We start from the raw sequence: 20,600 nt of genomic DNA on the forward strand, positions 1-20,600 counted from the left end.
TTACAAATATGCATAGGTTGTAAAAATCCAATTTCTTGTATGTTTACAAAGTAGTTAAACATACAATAAATTAAATAGGATGGGATAGAGTTATGCTAGTTTCAGGAAACATTCAGGTAGGTATGTTAATATGCCTACGTCACATAATATCTATAGATACTGTCTCTTGAATACTTATGCATCAAAATACCTGAAATCGTAAAGTAAACTTACTGTCTTACTAATAAAATGTTACCCATTCGCTTTGCAATGGATTAGTTATTGCAATAACCTGTCTTGTTTTTATGATTGACGTTTCATGTGAGCAAGAGCAGGACACAGCTATGGTAGAAAATGGTAGAAATTTATCCATTGTTTAACTTTTTATTAGTAAGGCCGTTATATTATTTTAATTTGTATACATCTACAAAAGCTTTTATTTCCTTCTTACGCAACTACCTATATTATAAAAAGATATACAAAATAAAATAAAATAAAATAAAAATAAAATAAAAATCATTTATTGATCAATTTGTGGGTTAGGTACAAACATGTAACATTTGGACCCCAAACTAGGACAGCCTGTATTTTGGGGTCCACCTTCCTTAATGACACAATAATAACAGAACTATAGCATAATATTAACTTAAATAATGATTTAGGTAAGTAATTTAGCTATTTTTATACAAAATTATACAAAATAAAATTTAAATTATACATTTTTTACTCAAGTTTAGTAGATATACTCATATGTTGTGCGTGCGTGTTTGAATGAGTGCGCGTGTTTGTAAGCATGTGTGAGCGTGTGTGTATGTATGAGTGTGTGTGTGTGTGTGTGTGAATGTATGTGTGTATGAGTGTGTTAGCGCGTGAGTGGATGTAGTGGCCATAGATAGAGGTTTGCTAAATTTTTATTTGAACTATGTATTGTTCAGTATCTGAATAATTCTGGGTCAGCAACCACTCTGTAACCTTCTTTTTACATTTTACTAAGGTAAGACTGTGTATAGAAAGGCTTTTATTGACCTTTTTATATAAAAATATACTCATGTATGAAGATTGGCGACGAAGGAAACCAGTACGCGGAATAAGGTTAGAGCATACCAGGTCATTTCTTCTCTTACCAGAAGAGACAGCACAAAGAGGTGTTATTTTATGTTGTCTAAGTGTTATTTGCAATATATATGTCTGCCTTACATTCAGAATTTTAGCTTCCCTATACAGCTGGTCAGTTGGATATCTAAAAGGTTTATGAAGAATGACCTTGAGAATGCCTCTTTGTGCTCTCTCTAGAATTATTAACGACGTTTTGAAAGTGCCACCCCATACCGAAATGCAATATTGGATAATTGAGTGGCAAAGAGCTTTGTAAACCATAAATATGATATTGTGTTCCAGTAATACCCTAAGTCTTTTAAAAATCCACGACAGTTTCCGAACTCTAGTGGTTATAAGTTCAATATGTTGCTTCCATTTACAAAGGTTATCGATTATAACTCCTAGGTATTTAATGTGTGGAACCATTTTTATAGCAGAACAATTGCATAATATCTTCGAATTGAATGTATCACAGTTGTGAACTTTTAATATAAAATCATTAGGTGGTTGAGAAGAATAGGCATGACGACAGTATCCATAAATGATCGTATTAGTGTTTTTAAGGGAAAATGTATAATAGATAAATTACATATAGTGACTTAGAAATCTTAAAAACATTAAGATTAATGAGATTATCAATAAAATAAAACATTGAAATACTGCAGTTGGCCATTTTGACTAAAACACGCGTGACGTCACGCTTAAGTAAACAACTCACGTCAGATGTTTTTTGTTGTTATGAATATGTTGAGAATACGCATTTTTATTTATTTTCTATTGTTTCACGTATGCTTTATCGACTCAGAACAGAAATATAATTGCAAATTCACGAATACATGGTTCGGGGTTCTCCGCGCCAACTTTATACAATCATTTCTTATTATTTTCTCGCTTAAAAAATTACTAACACATTTTTGAGCATTATTTTTATGTGGATTCACACTGCAATACTGCACACCACTTATAAACTTTGAAATTCGTTTCTATAACACATATTAAATAAATATTTTTTTAATTTTCTTCGCAATGCGTTCAAATAATTACGTATTTACCAAAGTGTGACGTCACGCCTACGCCATGACACCTGCGAGCTGTTTTGGCACAGTTAATAAATATTTTTTGGAAAATGGCTTTTATCTTCGTTAAATTTAAGTATATTACCGAAATATAGGGTTTTTCTTGTATAGCAAACGAATACACACATTATGGAAGAGGATTTAAAAATCTTTCGTCATGCCTATTAGTGGGACTAAACGCAATAAAATTAGTTTTTTCCAGATTTAAGGTGAGTAGACTATTTCGCAACCAATTTGAAACAGTTCTAATGCCGTTCTCCGCGTGGAGGCACGCCTCAGCCCAACTCTCTCCATGAAAGATAAGTGAAGTATCATCTGCAAAACTAATAATTGAGCCATTGGCAAGATTTAAGTTACAGAGAGAGTTTATATATATTAAGAAGAGAGTTGGGCCGAGCACACTTCCCTGCGGTACACCGAATAACATAGGACAGTCATCACTAAGATGATCATTTATTTTAACACACTGAAATCTATTTTCGAGGTAGTTTTTAAAAATTTTTAACGGAACATCACGAATACCATACCTTTCCATCCTCTCCAAAAGTATCGGAACAGAAACTGTGTCGAATGCTTTTTTTAAGTCTAAAAAGATACCTAGGACCTTTTGTTTTTTATCGACATGATTACCTATTTGATTAACCAAGTGATTAACTGCATCTTCTGTGCACCTGCCCTTTCGAAAACCAAATTGGAAGTTTGAGAGTAGATTATATTTCTCCAAGAAGTTAACAAGTTGTTTATTAAGAATTTTTTCTAATATTTTCGAAAGGACAGGGAGCACAGAGATAGGTCTATAATTATTAGCATCTTTTCTGTCCCCACTCTTATAAACAGGATGAATAAGCGACTTCTTGAAAACATTAGGAAATATGCCTTTAGCTATACATGAATTGAATATATTAGTTAAATAAGGAATTATTATGTGTTTCGCCTTTTTAATGAACTTGGTTGGGATACCATCCCAACCACATGCACTACTATCTTTTAAATTACTTATAATACCATCGATTTCCAAGTCATTTGTTTCCAAGAGAACCATAGATGTTGATTGATTAGTTAGCTGATTTTCAAGAAAATTAGTACCAAAATTATTATTAGAATTTAGTTTAATATTAGCAGCTAGATTTTTCCCAACCGAACCAAAGAAGTGATTAACTTTATTAATAGAAATTTTAGGATCACTGTTGCACGAGAGTAAATCAATCGGAGGTGTTTTCGTTTGTTTGCAATTAGTTATCTCTTTTAATTTGTTCCATATTAACTTATTGTTGTTGCTTGCTTTTGAGAATTCCGATCTCTCATATGCTAATTTCAAATTTTTTAAAGTTTTATTACAAAAATTTCGATATCTTAAATATGTTAATTTTAGGGTCATGTTATTAGGCTGCTTTTTTAATTTTAAATGCATGCGGTCTCGCGTACGTATACATCGTAACATTCCAATAGTTATCCAAGGTTTAATAATTTTCTGACTGCGAGAAAGAGAAATAATTTTGGTATTTATTTTTAAGGAGTTCATGATTGCAGTAGTGAGATATTCAGCAGCTAAATGGGGATTTTTTATATCGAGAATTTTACTGAGGTCTGTATTATATAAATGACTAATGGCACCTTCATAGTTAATTTTATGTATGTTTTTATTTATACTGATATTTGATTTAAAATTTAGGTTAAGAAATACAACTTTATGGTCGGTGATAAATGTGTTAAAGACGAGAGATGTGCCAGTATAATCCGATTTCATAAAAATATGGTCAAGACAATTCATTTCCCTTGTAGGAAGTAAATGAGCGGGTAAAAATCCTTGACCGTGTAAAAAATCAAGATAAGGTGAGCTATTAGGGTCATTATTCTCTGGTTTAATATCGATGTTTATATCTCCAACAATATAGATATTTTTGAATTTATTTAGCTTAATTAATATATTTTCAAGAGAAAGTAGAAAATTATTTATACATTTTATAGAAGGAGAACGGTAAATTGATATAATTGCGGTATTACTGTACGTAACAATCAGGCATGTACCATCTAACAATTCCATCTCGTCCACATTACAAATCAAATGATTTAAACAGTACACAACAATACCATCATTTTGGTTACGGGTTTTTTTAGTCCAAAAAGAATTGTAGTTATTCAGTATAGGAGGTATTTTGTATTTATCCAACCAGCATTCCGTTAGAGTAATAAACATCGGTTCCAAGTTACACCGGTTCAAAAATAGTTCAAATTCATTAAAATTTTTATAAACACTTCTTATATTTAAAGTAATAATGAAGTTTGTAGTATCTTTGTTTGTCAGATAAAGGTGTGACTCATCGGGATTGCATGTGAACGATTGTGTCTTGGAGTAGTTGTCTATTTCAACCGATATTTTATTTAATAAGACATTATCCATAATTTTTATAATATGTTAAGGTTAAAGTGTTATAGGCATAATATGATCCCATTTTTACGCATATAGTTTGTAAGTTTAATTTAGAGAAAACACATATTTCTAACGCATAAATTATATCTATATAATAAGAAGGCTTCTGATAGGTCATTTTTAGGGTTCCGTAGCCAAAATGGCAAAAACGGAACCCTTATAGTTTCGTCATGTCCGTCTGTCCGTCTGTCCGTCTGTCCGTCTGTCACAGCCGATTTACTCGGAAACTATAAGTACTACAGTGATGAAATTTGATGGGAATATGTGTTGTATTAACCGCTACAAAAATATGACACTAAATAGTAAAAAAAAGAATTGGGGGTGGGGCCCCCCATACATGTAACTGAGGGATGAAATTTTTTTTTTCGATGTACATACCCGTGTGGGGTATCAATGGAAAGGTCTTTTAAAATGATATAAAGTTTTCTAAAAAACATTTTTCTTAAAGTGAACGGTTTTTGAGATATCAGCTCTCAAAGTCGTAAAAAGTATGTCCCCCCCCCTCTATTTTTATAACTACGGGGTATAAAATTCTAAAAAAAATAGAGGTGATGCATGCTAATTAACTCTTTCAACGATTTTTGGTTTGATCAAAGTATCTCTTATAGTTTTTGAGATAGGTTGATTTAACTGTAATTTATTATATTTGCTGCTACGGAACCCTTTGTGCGCGAGCCCGACTCGCACTTGGCCGGTTTTATTGATACTTTGGTTAATTGTGTATATTGGGTTTTGATGTGAATTGAGGTGTATATATGATGTATATGTAAGGATGTTTTTATTTGTATGCAAATTAAAAGATTGTACTTTGATTTGAGTGTGTAAATTTTGTAATAATTGTTGTAAGATATGTAACTTGAGTATATTTGTAGGAATGAGTATTTAAACATTATATTAATTAAAAGTATTATAAAATAATCTAAGAAAAAAATTAAAAATAATTTTAGCTTAACATCTAGTCACTTTTTTAGTTTTAGTTGATTCAATTGATCTTCGCTTTTAATCAGAATATACGATGCCCCTAAAATAAAAATGTACTATTTACTATACAATTAATTACAAAATTATAATAATAGCTTTCTATTGCAAAGCGGGCCGCAGTTGGTTGACTGCGACGTGCGTTATGTTAATTTGGTGTACCACCGCGACGCTCAGCGCTTCTCAAACTGTGCCTTTCACTCATTTCTATTTATTGATTTTAGAATTTTATTATATTTCTATAGTCATATATTAGTATCTGCCAACACGCACTTGGACTTGCTGGATAGCTAAGCCCTCAGATCAGTGTCGAAGTTGTTGTCACCTTCGGACATCAGCATTCAGCGTAGACCTGAAAAACATGTTCTTATTTAAATATGTAGATATCGTATTTATAAACATAATTTTGGATACTTATAAGATATAAAAATATGTAGTTTAGGGATGAATTATAAAGCATTGTCTTATACATTATTGAAACATCTTAAAAAAAACGTGTGCGTGTACGTGTACACACGTAAGAAGTGAAACTTCTTTATGACCTTATTTTTCAAAAAATAATTTTACTATATGCAACTTTACAGAAATACGTCGAATCACGCGTGGTAGGGATAAGAAAAAGATGGCGCATAACGGAAAAATGTCACGCGTAACGAAAAAAACGAAAAAATTTTTTCCAACCCCCATTAAGAAGTTTCACTTCAATAAATACAAAATAATTGTTTTACAAAAAATAATCAACAAAGCTATAGGTATAGGCAGGGATACCTATTGTTGTATTAAGAAGTAGTTACAAGATAAAAGACATCTTTTTTAAATTACAAAGACAGAGATTATATTATTATCATCAATATCACGATAATATAAACATTATTTTTACACTATTTTTATTGTTAAAATAGTAACTTAAATCCATTCATAGTCATAAACGCTTCTATAGCCGTTAGAAAACTTAATTTAGACAAAGTTTGAGAACATGATGCCGCCGACAAGTGTAAGTATTTCTCGTTCGTCCTAGATAACGCGAGTTGAAACAATAGTTAATTTAATATGTCCATTAATCATACACTTAAAATTAATTTTGGTCAGCCTTGAGTTTTGTTTGGCTTTCGATTTCACGTGTTTCGTATTAGAGATAGTAGAAGAATAATTTGTTAGATTAGGTTTTTTATGTACCGTCAAATGTGGCTACTTGACCTTTACTTGGCAACTTGACCACACCTTCCGTTTAACAACAAAATATCAAATTTTGTAGAATTGAAAGCAAATTGACCTAACGTATCGATGTTGGTAGGTTTTTAAAATATTAATTGGCAACATATTTTAATTTTAAAGCGGTAACGCTGTTGGTTCTCGCAATATAACGTATCGAAGTGTGACTGTGACTAAGGATCTTTTGCCGGTGTCAGTATTATTATGTTTGTAGAGCTTAAACTGCACATCTCAGGTGAGTACAGTTTTGATATGTTGTGTAATAAACCCTAGAGATTGATTTTACAGTGAGAACTATCCAATTTTAGGCTCATCTGTCGAAATATTTGCTTGGGCATTGATGCCTCAGGTTAGGTCAAGTTGCCATTGACCGCTGCGTGGCAACTTGACCGACGCCTAGGGTTGACACAAAAAATAACGTGACTGCATTTTTTCCTTTTTTTATCTGTTACGAGTTTTGCATAGTAAAATCAATAAATTTGCTGCAAATTTCGGACAATCAAGATACATATACTCTCTTTGATGACAACGATTTAGCATATTTCTAATGAAAAATAAATGTTTCCTTACCTATTAATAAATACCTATAAGTATTAACTAATATACATATACATATGTATTAAATTTAGTTTAATAAATAAATAGTTCATTAAAATTTGTGTCTTATTTGTGACAACCCTATCCGACATGTAATGCTTTGTATGAAATCATTACAAATCCCGTGGCAACTTGACCAGGTAGCCAGAGCCTAACAGTTTATTGTAAATCTTCGGGCTGCAATATTTAAAAAGTCGAAGACTTAAAAAGTAATAGCAACTTAGCCTAAAACAAGAATGTTAAGCATCTACCTATGAAAACTGATGTGCAAGGTCAAGATACCACATCAGTGCCAACTTGACCTGTATTACGTTTATTTGTAAATAATGTCAGATTCAATATATTTTAAAGAAATACCTAGTAAAAGTGAATGATGAAATCATTCATGACATGAACAAATCATAAAATGTTAATAAAAGTTTAACATAAATAAGTTAGCTAAGAAAAAGTAAAAAAATGTGGTCAAGTAGCCACATTTGACCGGTACATATATTATTGTTGTGCTATGTTCACTACCTACATTTTTTGTGTAATATGAAATATCAAATTATATAAGGGAAATGTTTTACAATATTTTCCAGCCAGTATTATTTAACAATTACAAAAATTGTAATAAAATTACTGTATAAGTATTTCATTCGTGTTCATACAAATATTAATAAATATAACAAAAATATTTAGAAAATTGAAAGTCTATTTTCTGTTTCCATATTCCAATACTAACGTAACAAATTATTTTCCAACATTATTCAAGGTAGATCTCAAAATTAAAACACAATTAGAAAAATACATATCTACCTATGGAAAATAGCTCATTTTCTGCAACCGTTATCAAAACGCATAATATAAAATTTTTTTTTAATAAAAAAAAAGCACTCTCGTAAAAACGCTTGATAAAATTTCATTAGCCGCTGAGTTGCTTACGCGCAAAAAAAAAAGGGTCTCGATTGCCACCTGACCTTTGACGGAATCTGGGAATACGACGCGCCGTAATAAATCTTTGATTGTGACTCGCTCCTGAGGCCCACTTGAAATGTTTTAACTGTTCTGAATAGCCAATAAAACAAGCTTATACACTGTGTTTGTTTTTTTTATAGATCTTGTTTCCGTATTTTTCAATGAACCTTGAAACTTTTAACTACCCAAAATATTAGCTACTTGTATGAAAAAATGCGTTTTACTAAAAATTTAGATCGACAAGAGCATTGTTTCTTATTTTATTCATAAAGTAGATTAATTACTAGACACATTTAATCACACATGGATATATTTTATGTGGAATAAAATATTTAAAACATAAAGGGAATCCTAGCGTAAAATGCGCTGGCTGAGTAATTTACCGCTAAATATTTACGTAACTTCCATGCGACTTTGTAAGAAAACTATAATACATAGAACAAAAATAAAAGTTTGTATGTAAAGGACATTTCATTATCTTTGTTTTAAATGTAAAAGTTTATAAACTTTTTTGTGAATTCGAGTCAATATTTACAAATTAAAAACAAACAGCGCGTTTTTTAGTCAATTCGCACTCTGTGTTTTATTTGCTAATTTAGAAATTATGACCAATCTTTCAACCAATCAAATCTTTACATTAAATATGTATAATAATCAAGAATTAAAAAAGTACAATACTTGTTGTTATTGTATTCATATACAATTAATAAAAATTAAAAACTAAAAGCAAATAAATAGACCAAATCCGCTGATGGCTAATGTCGTCACGTGACATATCGCAAAGATGGCGGCCATTAGAGCAAGGGTTGTCGCGCGTTTGGCGTGAAATAAAATACAAAGAAAATGTATGACATTTATTTATTCGTTTCTTAAAAAATAATTATTTTAATTACACTAAGTTTTATATAAAAACATATTATGTTTATTTACAAAAAAAAAGTATAATATTAATATTAATTATTTACATATTTTTTAATAAATAAATATACGTATACGCATATTTATTTATTAAAAAATATATAAAATACTATATATATTAAAAAATTAGTATATATATACTTAAAAATAGTATGTATATACTTAAATAAATAAATAGTTAAGTACCGCCAAAGCTTTATGAAATGAGTAATAAAATCGTAAGTCAAAAAAAATCGAGTAAATTAGTTTGCCGTTAACCAATGCATAAAAACCACAAACACCTAGAAACCGCAAAAAAAATACAATTAATAAACAAGCCACCAACACATATGGTCATAATAAAATGAAAAATGCAAACGTGACGCGCGTGCTAGGTGCCAGCCCTGAGAGCGAAACTTACTTTGCTTGTGGTAACGATTCTTACCAAAACACTTACCTGTTTTGTACATACTCACGGGTTGCATAGATTCGAATAATCCAGAATATCTATAAAATGTTTTAGGATTTTAGAACATATTATAGTTAAAATAATGTCTAAACTATATATATAACGCAAGGTTTTACGTATTTTTGAATAAAAGAGTCAATTATCCTCTTCAAAATATGTAAACCACGCGACGCCGGTGTGAATGTGTTCGAATCATTCAATTTTTGTTTCACGAAACATAAAATATTGTATAGAAATATTAAAATATGAAAGAATAGTCTTTCTAGATTAATATAATACCTCAACTGTATTAAATAACAATATATTAAAGTACTTACGGCATTTTTTCTTGTAGCACACACAGACGTTCACTTATCACAACACAAAATGGCGACGTCAAGCTTTATTTCGTCTCGTGTATTATGAATTAGTTCTATTATGTTGCCAACTTGTATTTAAAGGTCGGATAATCTATTAGTCTATGGTTTAAAAACGTTTCACGAGGACTTTATGAACTACAAAATAAGGTTTAAAGTCGTTTTATAAAAACTGGTCGTTGGTAACGATCATAACCGGAAGCAATCAAGGGAATTCAGTTTTGGTAATGATCCTTACCAAAAGCAACTCAGCGGTTAATAAATAGTTTTATAAGAAAGCATGTTACAGTCATTAAGTCGTTTCGAATCATCTATGTATAGCGAGACACACATGTCATGCATAAGTGCAACGTAATAATAAAATGAGCTGACATTTTATAGGCACTTTTCACATAATACTGAGAGTTTATTATGATTGTGGAACGACGATACATGAATAGATTGTCACAATCATGGAGTATATTTTTTTCAAATTAAGTGTAACTAGGCAATTCAATTTGGGTGAATAAAATAAATTCCTCCACTTAATTTGATGTTTTGTGACGTATTATATTATATTTATATACTTACTTATATACGTTATAAATAAGAAATTTAACGTTATTGGAAAACATATAACTTATCTGTATTGGATTTTATATAATTACAACATGTAGGATGTATTTCTGAGTTGGATGGCTGTGTTGGATATTAAGGCTTCTATTTTCCGTAACGTGTGTACACGTTACAGAAAATAGAAACGAAGCAGTAATTAAAAATTATAGTTACGTTGTAGAGCTGTATTAAAATATACCAGTATGTCTAATATTTCCGTCCCTTTAATTATATAAACTGCAACCTTTACTCGGTCTTAAGACATCACGCGATAAAGTATACTACACTTTTCTTCCAGTCAATATGAACGCACCGTTGGACCCTGGATGGATCCTACGCGTGCATACGTTATTGGTTTTATTTTAATAACGGTGATGTTATTGATATTAACTTTGAACATGTTGTCGGGCGAAATGTTTTCAGATTGATCGTTTTAAGTTTATTTTTATATAACCTGAAGAATATTTTGTTGCGACTGAATCAAATTTGGACATTTTCTTATTGATTTAGCCAGGCGGATTTTGAAACGACTGTTTTTATTTTTTTCTTAATTCAAGTAACTATATTACCTAAAATATCGTATAGTTAATAGTAGCTACGTATCTTATCTATTAGGAAACTTCTATGATTATCAATATAAAATATTCTCTCTATAGTCACTATCAGTAGAAAGTTGTCTACCTATAAGATGCATCCTTTAACATTTGAGAGGAGGATGCAAGCCACTGTATTGTTTTTACAAATTAAAGTTTTGCAATCAATTTTTCTTCTATTCATTTAGTGCAATACAAAATTGCAACGTAATTGTAAAAATTGTATTTAAAAAAGACAGTAGGTGATAAAAATTGTTTATTTCAATTAAGCTTTTTACTGCACTTCGTAGGCCTAAAATTAAAAAGAAAGTACATATTATACTGTACCTTGACATAAATATCTTCCTCATAATATAACTAATAATTATTTATATCGATTACACGTGTTTCCGATGTTTACACAAAAAGTGTATTCACCCTGATTGCAACTATGTCTCTATTACATAAATGTGAACTGTAGTTCAATGATAGATACATGCAATGTGTGGATATGCGTAATAAATATGCCTCATTTGATGATAAATATATTAATAAGCTTTAGTAATTTATATACGCGATTAGACTTTACCTTTTTAAATGTGCATGGGTGCTGCGTTTTTCATGAAGCGAATCACCAGCTCATATTTTGTCTGCTAAACTTAGGCCATAAAAATTAAAAATGTTTAAGATATAAAGAAAAAAAAATGGTTAATACAAAACCTGGCTCTGGATAAAATGATAGAGGTATTAATGCTAGTTATTTAAGTGCGTATATATAAATATGACAGAGGAAGATTGTGCGTTTTCTTGAATTTCTTGCAGTTTTTCGTTTAAGAAGTAGAAATCTCACTGAGGACTTATACTGATAATAATTAGATGTTCCACACTGCCACTTCGTGGCGTTATATCTGAAAGTCTTGCAACATCCAGAAAGCTTGAGAAGTAACTGTAGCTTTAATGATAAGTATTAAAGCTTCAAGCAAAAAAGTGCAGGCATCTTAAAACATTCAACGAGAACGCACCGCGTTCACTAACTAAAAGAAATAAAAAATAGAAATTAGAGAACCTAAATGTACTTAAGCAGCTTTAGATTATTATGATTTGTCAATTATTACCTATGTTCATAAATAAATAGAAAATAATAATTACGTACGGTCGTAAAGTGAGAATTAGGACTCCATTTGGACACGTTAAAAATCAATTAAAATGAAGACATAAAATAGGCAAACAATCACAAAAAACAGTAGTATTTTCGGGACAGTAGTAAACATGAGGAGGCAAGACTGAAAAAAATTACAAAAACCACTAAAGACACTTCGATGACACGTGTTTTTCATATTTATGTGAGAATTTTAGTGCCACAAGATTTTAGCGTAAAAAGTCCGTTGAAAAAACCGAGTGGGAACGTCTTCACGTTTGACAGGTTGTAAGAAAATTGACATGTTTTTATTAATCGTATCGTTTGAGAGAAGTTTTATGATAATTAAACAAACCGTAGATAATTGATTTTATTTAGTTAATATTGAATCTCTAACTTTGTTTCATTATCCTCCTAAAAAACGTGAAGAAAAAGAGTGCGAGTAGCACATACCTAATACAGTAAAAGTTCTTTATTCGCGGGCAATAGGTTCCGTAAATGTGCCGCGAATAGAGAAACCGTGAATATGGAATGGTAATTTGTATGGGGTTATAGGGGATACGTTCCTAGGTGACGAAATAAGGAAGCAAATACATAAAGAAATCAGTTTTATTGAAATTTTTGACCATACATTATTATTAATTACCATTTAATTAGGTATTATCTTCAGGTTTAGGCAATGGCTTAGCACTTTTATCTCGTTTTTTAGTCGACATCATAAATTCGTAGTTGTAGTGCAGGCGTTTTCTAAGGATAAAAATTGATTTTTATTTAGGTAAATATACATATATGTATGTACTAGGGATGTAACGATACCGATACCGATACCGATATATCGGCCGATATATCGGCAAGCCGATATATCGGTATCGCCGATAATAAATCAACCGATACCGATATTTTTTTATTAAATTCTTTCTTTTCTTTTATGTTTCTGTAATAGTGTTAAAGAAGAGCGGAACCTCCTGACACAAGCATTTTATTTGCTTACTAGGAGTGTTCCAATCACAAATTTGTTTATGTAAAGGAAAGAAATAAATAATTTTGAATTTTTTTTTAATTTTTAACGTGATAACGTTTTTAAAATCGTTTTAGTCGGGTGACATGTTCATAAACTTGTGTCACACCAAAACCTCACGAGCGCGATCGCAGGTATAAAGAGAGAGAGACGGACCGATCTCCCGTTTCATCTCGAGCGCTGCCACTGCATTATGTTATCACGTAAACATCTCGATCGTAAACCTACTTTACAAACAACCAATTTTTTTGATATCAAATAATTCAAAAATCCGCGCCCAATGAACGATGAGGGAGGCCGCCCGCGCGTGCGCACTTTGTTTTCTGAAAAAACTCTACCAATATTATAGTAAACTTTTATTAGGTACTGATTGTATGTGTATTACTTAAAGTTTAACTGACTTCGTAAAATAATAATACTAAAATAAATGGTTTTGTTGTTTTTTGATTTGGCATTTTTATTTAAAAGAATACGATTAACAGTTGTCTCTGTTAAATGTTGGTAACTTTTTATGAATAATTCACTATTTATTTTTCTACCAAGCCATCGATATCGGTATCGGTATCGGTATCGCCGATACATTACTACAAATATCGGTATCGGTATCGTATCGGCAAAATCATGTATCGTTACATCCCTAGTATGTACCGAATACCGATGTACCGATTCGCTCCGCGAATAAAGAATTTTGGGCCGCGAATATAGAAATTAGGTCGCATTTTTTCCACCCGCGAATAGTGAAACCGCGAATGAAGGAAACGCGAATAAGGAACTTTGACTGTATTTAAACCTCTTGTTAACAATTTATGATTTGGTAATTAACAATACAGTGGTAATTATCAATGAATCTACATCTACACTACCAACGTGATCTGTTAGTAATTGAACAAATTATTTCCAAAATAAAGCAAAATCTTGTTAAATTTTTGATTTTATGGCATAGCAATATAAATTTATAAAGCATCTTGTTATAATATAATGGATTGTTGCTAAAACCTAAGTGGATTGAATAATTAATAATTATAAATTGCGTCTATTTTCAAAATAGGATAACATTTAAACATATCAACTAAATTAGATATCCTAGTTAGTATCTAATAATCCTAGTAAATACGTAACGTAGTCAGTTCATCATTTAACTGAATTCTTATCTGACAAACCTATGATTTTTTCTAACTCCAATTGAGAAATAGTAAATGGCGCCAAAAGCAGATTCAATCAACAATCCCGTAACCACAAAAAGACGCATTCAAAACTAGCCCCTATCTCATAGCAATAAGACTTATATGAATGACAATTACAAAATTCTTCCTGAAAAATAAACGTTGTCGTCCAGAAACACATGTGTGTAGTTTTTTCGCTATCCCGTGTGCTCCTGTTATTCCCGTTTCGTATCTCAATCAGTGCGGTCGCGTACCCCTTCCCGCGTAAATGAACCGTCAAAGTGACAGCGCGCCATTTTTGTGAAAATTACGGAAAAGTGTTGATCACGTGAGTACATAGATGTTTTTTGTGTTTAGTCTTCTTTAGTGAATGTTTTATTTTCTTTTAATATCTTAGGTATTTTAAATTATAGTTCTACATATTAATTATAGTTCTTATATATGTTTAAGTATATAAGTAACGAAGTATATAGGTACATAGACATCTGGTTATTTTATTTAATATAATCATAATATGTACATAATTATCTATAAATCTGTTATATCTATATATTATAATATATATTATTTGTAATTAATTATTAATAATAACAAGGCAAATTACTGTAAATAATGTTTTTGGTTGCTATTTGTATTTATATGTGTACTTAGTGAGCCTCGAAAATAAAAACTTACGGGCAGACTGAAAATCAGCGCTGTTCAGGTGTTAAAACCCGACAGCATGGCTGAGTCTGACCCGATTGCCATGTAAACTATTGTATATTTTTTTTTAGTAATATATAAGTATTCGTTAAGTGTGTAACATGTGGCAATAAATATTATTCTTTCTTTCTTTTTTTTACAAACTTTATAATTAATTCATATGAACCTATAGGCTACAATAATGTATAGGTTTGAGAACATAATATTATACGTTTTTGCTTTTATCTATCTACTCAATAATTGAGCACGAAAATAATTTCCTTTTTTCCAATTAGATTTTTTTAAAATTGAAAAATGCGACTTGATATATTATTTTTTAAAATTACTTAAATTTTTTTTATTCTTATTCAACGTTTAAAAAAAATGTTTTTCATTTCGATTTTTTTTAACTATTCAATAAAAAATTAAATAATTCAAAATATTTATTTAAAGGAATAGACTTATTGTTTTCCAATTAAAATGACTTAATATATCTTGTTATAGTTGTAAAGCGTATTTTGAATAATAGCAAAATTGTAAAAATAGCATTAATCAAACTTCACGTCATTGAACCTATATTTCAAATTTCCGTTATTTTAATTCAAGACACTACAAAAAACGATAAACTTCCTACCACCAATATAAGGTAGCCATACGGAACACGTGTTGCAAAATGTGTAATAACACTAGTAATTAATTTTATAATTCGCAGATGCGCGAGCCACGCGAGTTCAGACTTGGAGAAAGTTTATTTTTATAATAATAGCAAAACCATATGCGCGAAACCGACTCCAACATATGTCAATAACTACCTCTACCCAGAGATTACTGAACTTTGTAGGCAAATGAACTTATAGCCATGGCCGACTATGATATCATACCTTGCTACGACGACGAACAATTATTTCAAGACAAAAACGACAATGTTACAGATCTACACGCTTATTACATGTCACAATTCAATTTAGAATTAGAGAACAGCAAAACGAAACCAAAAGATGATAGTTTTAAATATGGTATTGAAGAAAGCTTCGATTTTGAAGTTCTCGAAAATTGGACGACCACAGATAACTCATATAATGTCAGCGATAAGACCAAAACTGATTTCGAAATGATAGACGAAGTTATCGACGGTAACATCAACGATCAAAATATAAAGGAAGTTTTGCTGGATTTAGACAGCATTGACTTTGATGATAACAGTTTCAAATCTGATGCTTGTGATGAGAAAACGAAAACAAATGCTACTATAGATATAAATAATGATTATATAGATGATGAATCGTTGATTGATGAACTTTGTAGAGAAGACAGTGAAACTTGTCGCTTAACTCCAGATGCTTATAACGAAGACTGTTTTAATTTGATTGCAAGTGACAACCAACTGCCTTCAATAGAAACAGCGTTCACAAAACGTTATTGTAATTATACAAACAACGAAGAAGCTTTGCCAACACAAGATAATTCTTGCGGGAATACTCAACTACAACAGAATCAGGTTGTAAGCAGTATTGAACATTACAGTTATCCTAATAATATTCTACATAATTTAGAAGGTGAACGTAATTATATTTTACCTGACACTCCAACAAGTTGTACCGAATTCAGTTTTGAAAGACACGAAAGAAAAGCATCCATATCAGAATCGATAGAAAGTTCTAGTTATTATGATGAAAACTCAGAAACGTTTGACGAAGATGAACTTTTCATTAATTTAGATGATTTTGGATTAAATTTTGAAAGGGAAAATGAATTCGCCGCTTCTTATGATGCGAATAATGTTACGACTGAGAGGAAAGCGGAAAAAGAAAAACAAGGTAATTTATTTTCCTACATTGATTCTATTTATATTTTTTAGTTTCATGAAAGGAAGAGATTTCAATTGAATTCTAATTCGCATGTCAAAACGAAACACATTTTTTCTACTGTTTTTTTTTTAAACTTACAAACAATATCACAAAACGTTCCTTATGTTGAAAAAACTTAACGTAAACATTTACAAGTCGGTGTACCTTTGTAATAACTTGTCATAGCTTGAAGTGCGTTGTAAATCAATCAAATTATGTTTGTTTTAAGGTGAAAGGGTGTGCCTCTGGGAGCAGTGCTATGAGAGACACGCGAACCAAAACATGCTGGTAGAGCATATTGAGAGGGCACATGTTAATACGTATAAAGGTATGTTTATTTTATTATTTTTATTGTTATAATGAAGACATTAAACTATGTATTGATGGTTGTGAATATTTTCATTTAGAAGGGCCAATAGATAGGATAGAAGGACTAAAAAATGTATAAGTACTAAGTAAGAATTGAAGTAAAACTTGCATTTTAATAAACTTTAAAAAAAAATTATATCTAAAGTTATTATTAGTGTAGACATGGGGCCTAATATTTCAGAATTTAACTTACAAACTTCAAGCAAAATAACCAATTACGTCTTTTCTACGTATTTATCTAACTTTTAATATAGTTTCTTAAATTCATGAATACTCTATTATTTTTCAGGAGACGAATTCAGTTGTCTTTGGAAGGAGTGCGCCCGCGCACGGCGTCCGTTCAACGCGCGGTACAAATTGCTTATTCACATGCGTGTGCACTCCGGACATAAGCCTAATAGATGCCATGTTAGTATAAATAATAAAATATAATATTTAGTTTTTCTTGAGACTTCAAAAATATTTTACTTATGTATGTAGCAAATTATGTACATACATACCTATATCAACTTAAATAGCATGCGAAATATATTGTCTTTCTAGAAATACGTCTTCAATTTACTATTTAAAGTTCCCTATCTTTCATTTTCATAAAAGGTAGATATAAAAGCTTTCATTAATTTTTGCTACTCGACGAGATAGAGAAGGTCCTGGCTTGTACCCCTTTATCCGGAAAACGTCCTAAATTCTCGCATTAATATAAATCCTACTAATATTATAAATGCGAAAGTTTGTGAGGATGTGTGTGTGTGTGTGTATTTGTTACTCTTTCGTGCAAATACAACTGAACCGATGGCACACATATAGAGGGTAACTTGGATTAACACATAGGATAGGTTTTATCCCGGAAATCCCACGGGAACGGGAAATATGCGGGTTTTCTTTTGAAAACCTGGGCGAAGCCGCGGGCGGAAATTATAATCTAATCAGAAAATTTACGTCAAATCAAAACCCAAGCAGAAAATAGGGCTTTTAGGTTTGATCACGGTCTACTGACTACTCGACCAATGAAGCAGATTTCATCTTCCTCTTACTTAAGAACAGAATATTTACTTATATTTCACAGCATCCAGGCTGCGGCAAAGCGTTCTCTCGTCTGGAAAACCTGAAGATCCACGTGCGCTCGCACACCGGGGAGCGACCGTACGCCTGCCCCGCGCCGCACTGTCGGAAGGCTTTCTCTAACTCCTCTGATAGAGCCAAGCATCAGAGGACGCACTTTAATGCTGTAAGTTTTAAAAATATTATAATATATTTAATTAATAAGATAACTAACGGTGAAACTTGCCCACCTGCACCTTTGCTTGCTCTGACATAAAAAAATGTAAGGAATGTAGATTGCCATAGGCATACATTGTTGATTGATCCTTCCATATTATAATGGAGCATTCAGCTTTTCAATTAATTTGAACTTGAACTCGTACAGGTAATTGGTTCAATGATATCAATACTGCCATACCAAGTCGATCTTACCAAATATATCATTTCCAGAGACCCTACGCCTGCGGTGCCATCGGTTGTGGCAAGCGCTACACCGACCCATCCTCCCTCCGTAAGCACGTAAAGTCTCACCCCCACATCCCCGCACCCCGCGCGTGCCTCCCCCCCGCTAAACCCCTCAAACGTACAGAGGAACAACTAGTACCTAGCTCCCCGGCCAAACCCGCGACATTGAGATGTATACGGGATAAACTGACAGTTCCTATGAAAATGTAGTTTGAAGGAAGAGTTGGAAGAAAACAAGGAATTAAAAAGACGTACCTATTTCGTATTATCGTAGCGATGTTTAAGACCGCTAGCATAGGTACTAAATAGGTGAATAGACCCCTATATGATTCAGCGAACAGCCCTACGGCCTACCTATGTAATTAAAAATACAATATCAAATCACAATTATACAGGGTGTATTGTGTGGGGGTACAGGGTGGCGATTTTTCCTTAACTATTATAGATATCAAAAAACTTTAAATGATATCGAAAGTAATTTACCTAATGAGTAAAATGACAATAATAACTTTTTTAAAATATAACGAGAATATTTAAAAATTTAACTTTAGTACTTTCGATATCAATTTAGAGTTTTTTGATATCTGTTATAGAATTACAGAATAATCGCCTGTGCATACTTAACGATTACACCCGGTATATATTATAGTTTGATATATATATTTGGTGCAACAATCTTTCAAACACCCTTATAAAAGTAATATGTAAATTATTATGTATTACTTACTTTGAAATTGTAATGTTTCGTATTTTTTAATTTAATTTTATATACTTGAGATTAATGTAAATAACTTTGCTCAATTATAAAGACTGTAGATACTCGCTCAATTAGTGTAATATTTTGACACTAGTTTTAAATAGTTACAATTAAGAACTTGTGTTCAAAACACGGCCTTTTAATGGTTAAGAAAACAATATAACAATGGTAGAGCTTTACAAATTTCTAGCTTTTAGCTGCGTCTTATTCCGATATAGTTGAGAAATAATTGAGTTTATGAACATTTAAATAATATATAATATCTACAATTTTACATGTTTCAGAATCTTATTAAAAAATTAAAAATGATCTACTGAAGTAATTTTTGGAAGAAAAGACGCGGCATAAAGATAGTTGTTGTAATAAAGATCTCAATAAGTATTTTTCCATTTACACCTATATTTGCTCAAAATGTTTTGCCTAAGACTGTATATAGATAAATTGTTATTATTCAATAATAATAATATGTTTACTAGTAAGAGTAGGTAAGTAAGTTTTTGCTGTTAGCATATATTTTGATAAGGTTTAATTAATAAATATTATAATTATAAATAGAAATGAAAGATTTTAACGGATTTTAAACGCGATTTATTCATTATATTACTATCCCGACGTTACGCACACTTAGAACTAATGAATAAATCGCGCCTAAAATCCGTTTAAATCTTAAATTTCTAAAATTATAATAATTATTTATATAGATTATATTCATGTTCTGAAAAACGATATTTAGGACTATTTTAATCAAAATATAGCTTTGAATTGTTTTATATTTAGCTATATTTTTGTTATTTTTAAGTAAAGTCGATTTAAGAGCGAATGTACAAATGATGCTTTCCAAAGAATCTCTTTTGTTAGATTATTTTTAAGTATTATTTCCAATATAAGATCTCCAATTTGCTCAT

The 20,600-nt window shown here is 31.0% G+C and overlaps 1 protein-coding gene across 1 annotated transcript; it reads left to right on the forward strand.

Moving 5' to 3' along the window:
• Positions 1–15,964: 15,964 nt before the first annotated feature.
• Positions 15,965–19,148, forward strand: LOC149897993 (uncharacterized). Its single transcript, XM_090115684.1, has 5 exons — positions 15,965–17,033; positions 17,293–17,391; positions 17,722–17,840; positions 18,499–18,660; positions 18,924–19,148. Exons 1-5 carry the CDS (start codon positions 16,076–16,078, stop codon positions 19,146–19,148), a joined length of 1,563 nt encoding a protein of 520 aa, XP_089971810.1. The 5' UTR covers positions 15,965–16,075.
• Positions 19,149–20,600: the final 1,452 nt, after the last annotated feature.

This window comes from Colias eurytheme, chromosome 24 (genome assembly GCF_061535395.1).
Source record: "Colias eurytheme isolate Ceu_HAF_F1 chromosome 24, ilColEury1 Martin Lab GWU primary, whole genome shotgun sequence".
In the NCBI taxonomy this organism is placed as follows: Eukaryota; Metazoa; Arthropoda; class Insecta; order Lepidoptera; family Pieridae; genus Colias; species Colias eurytheme.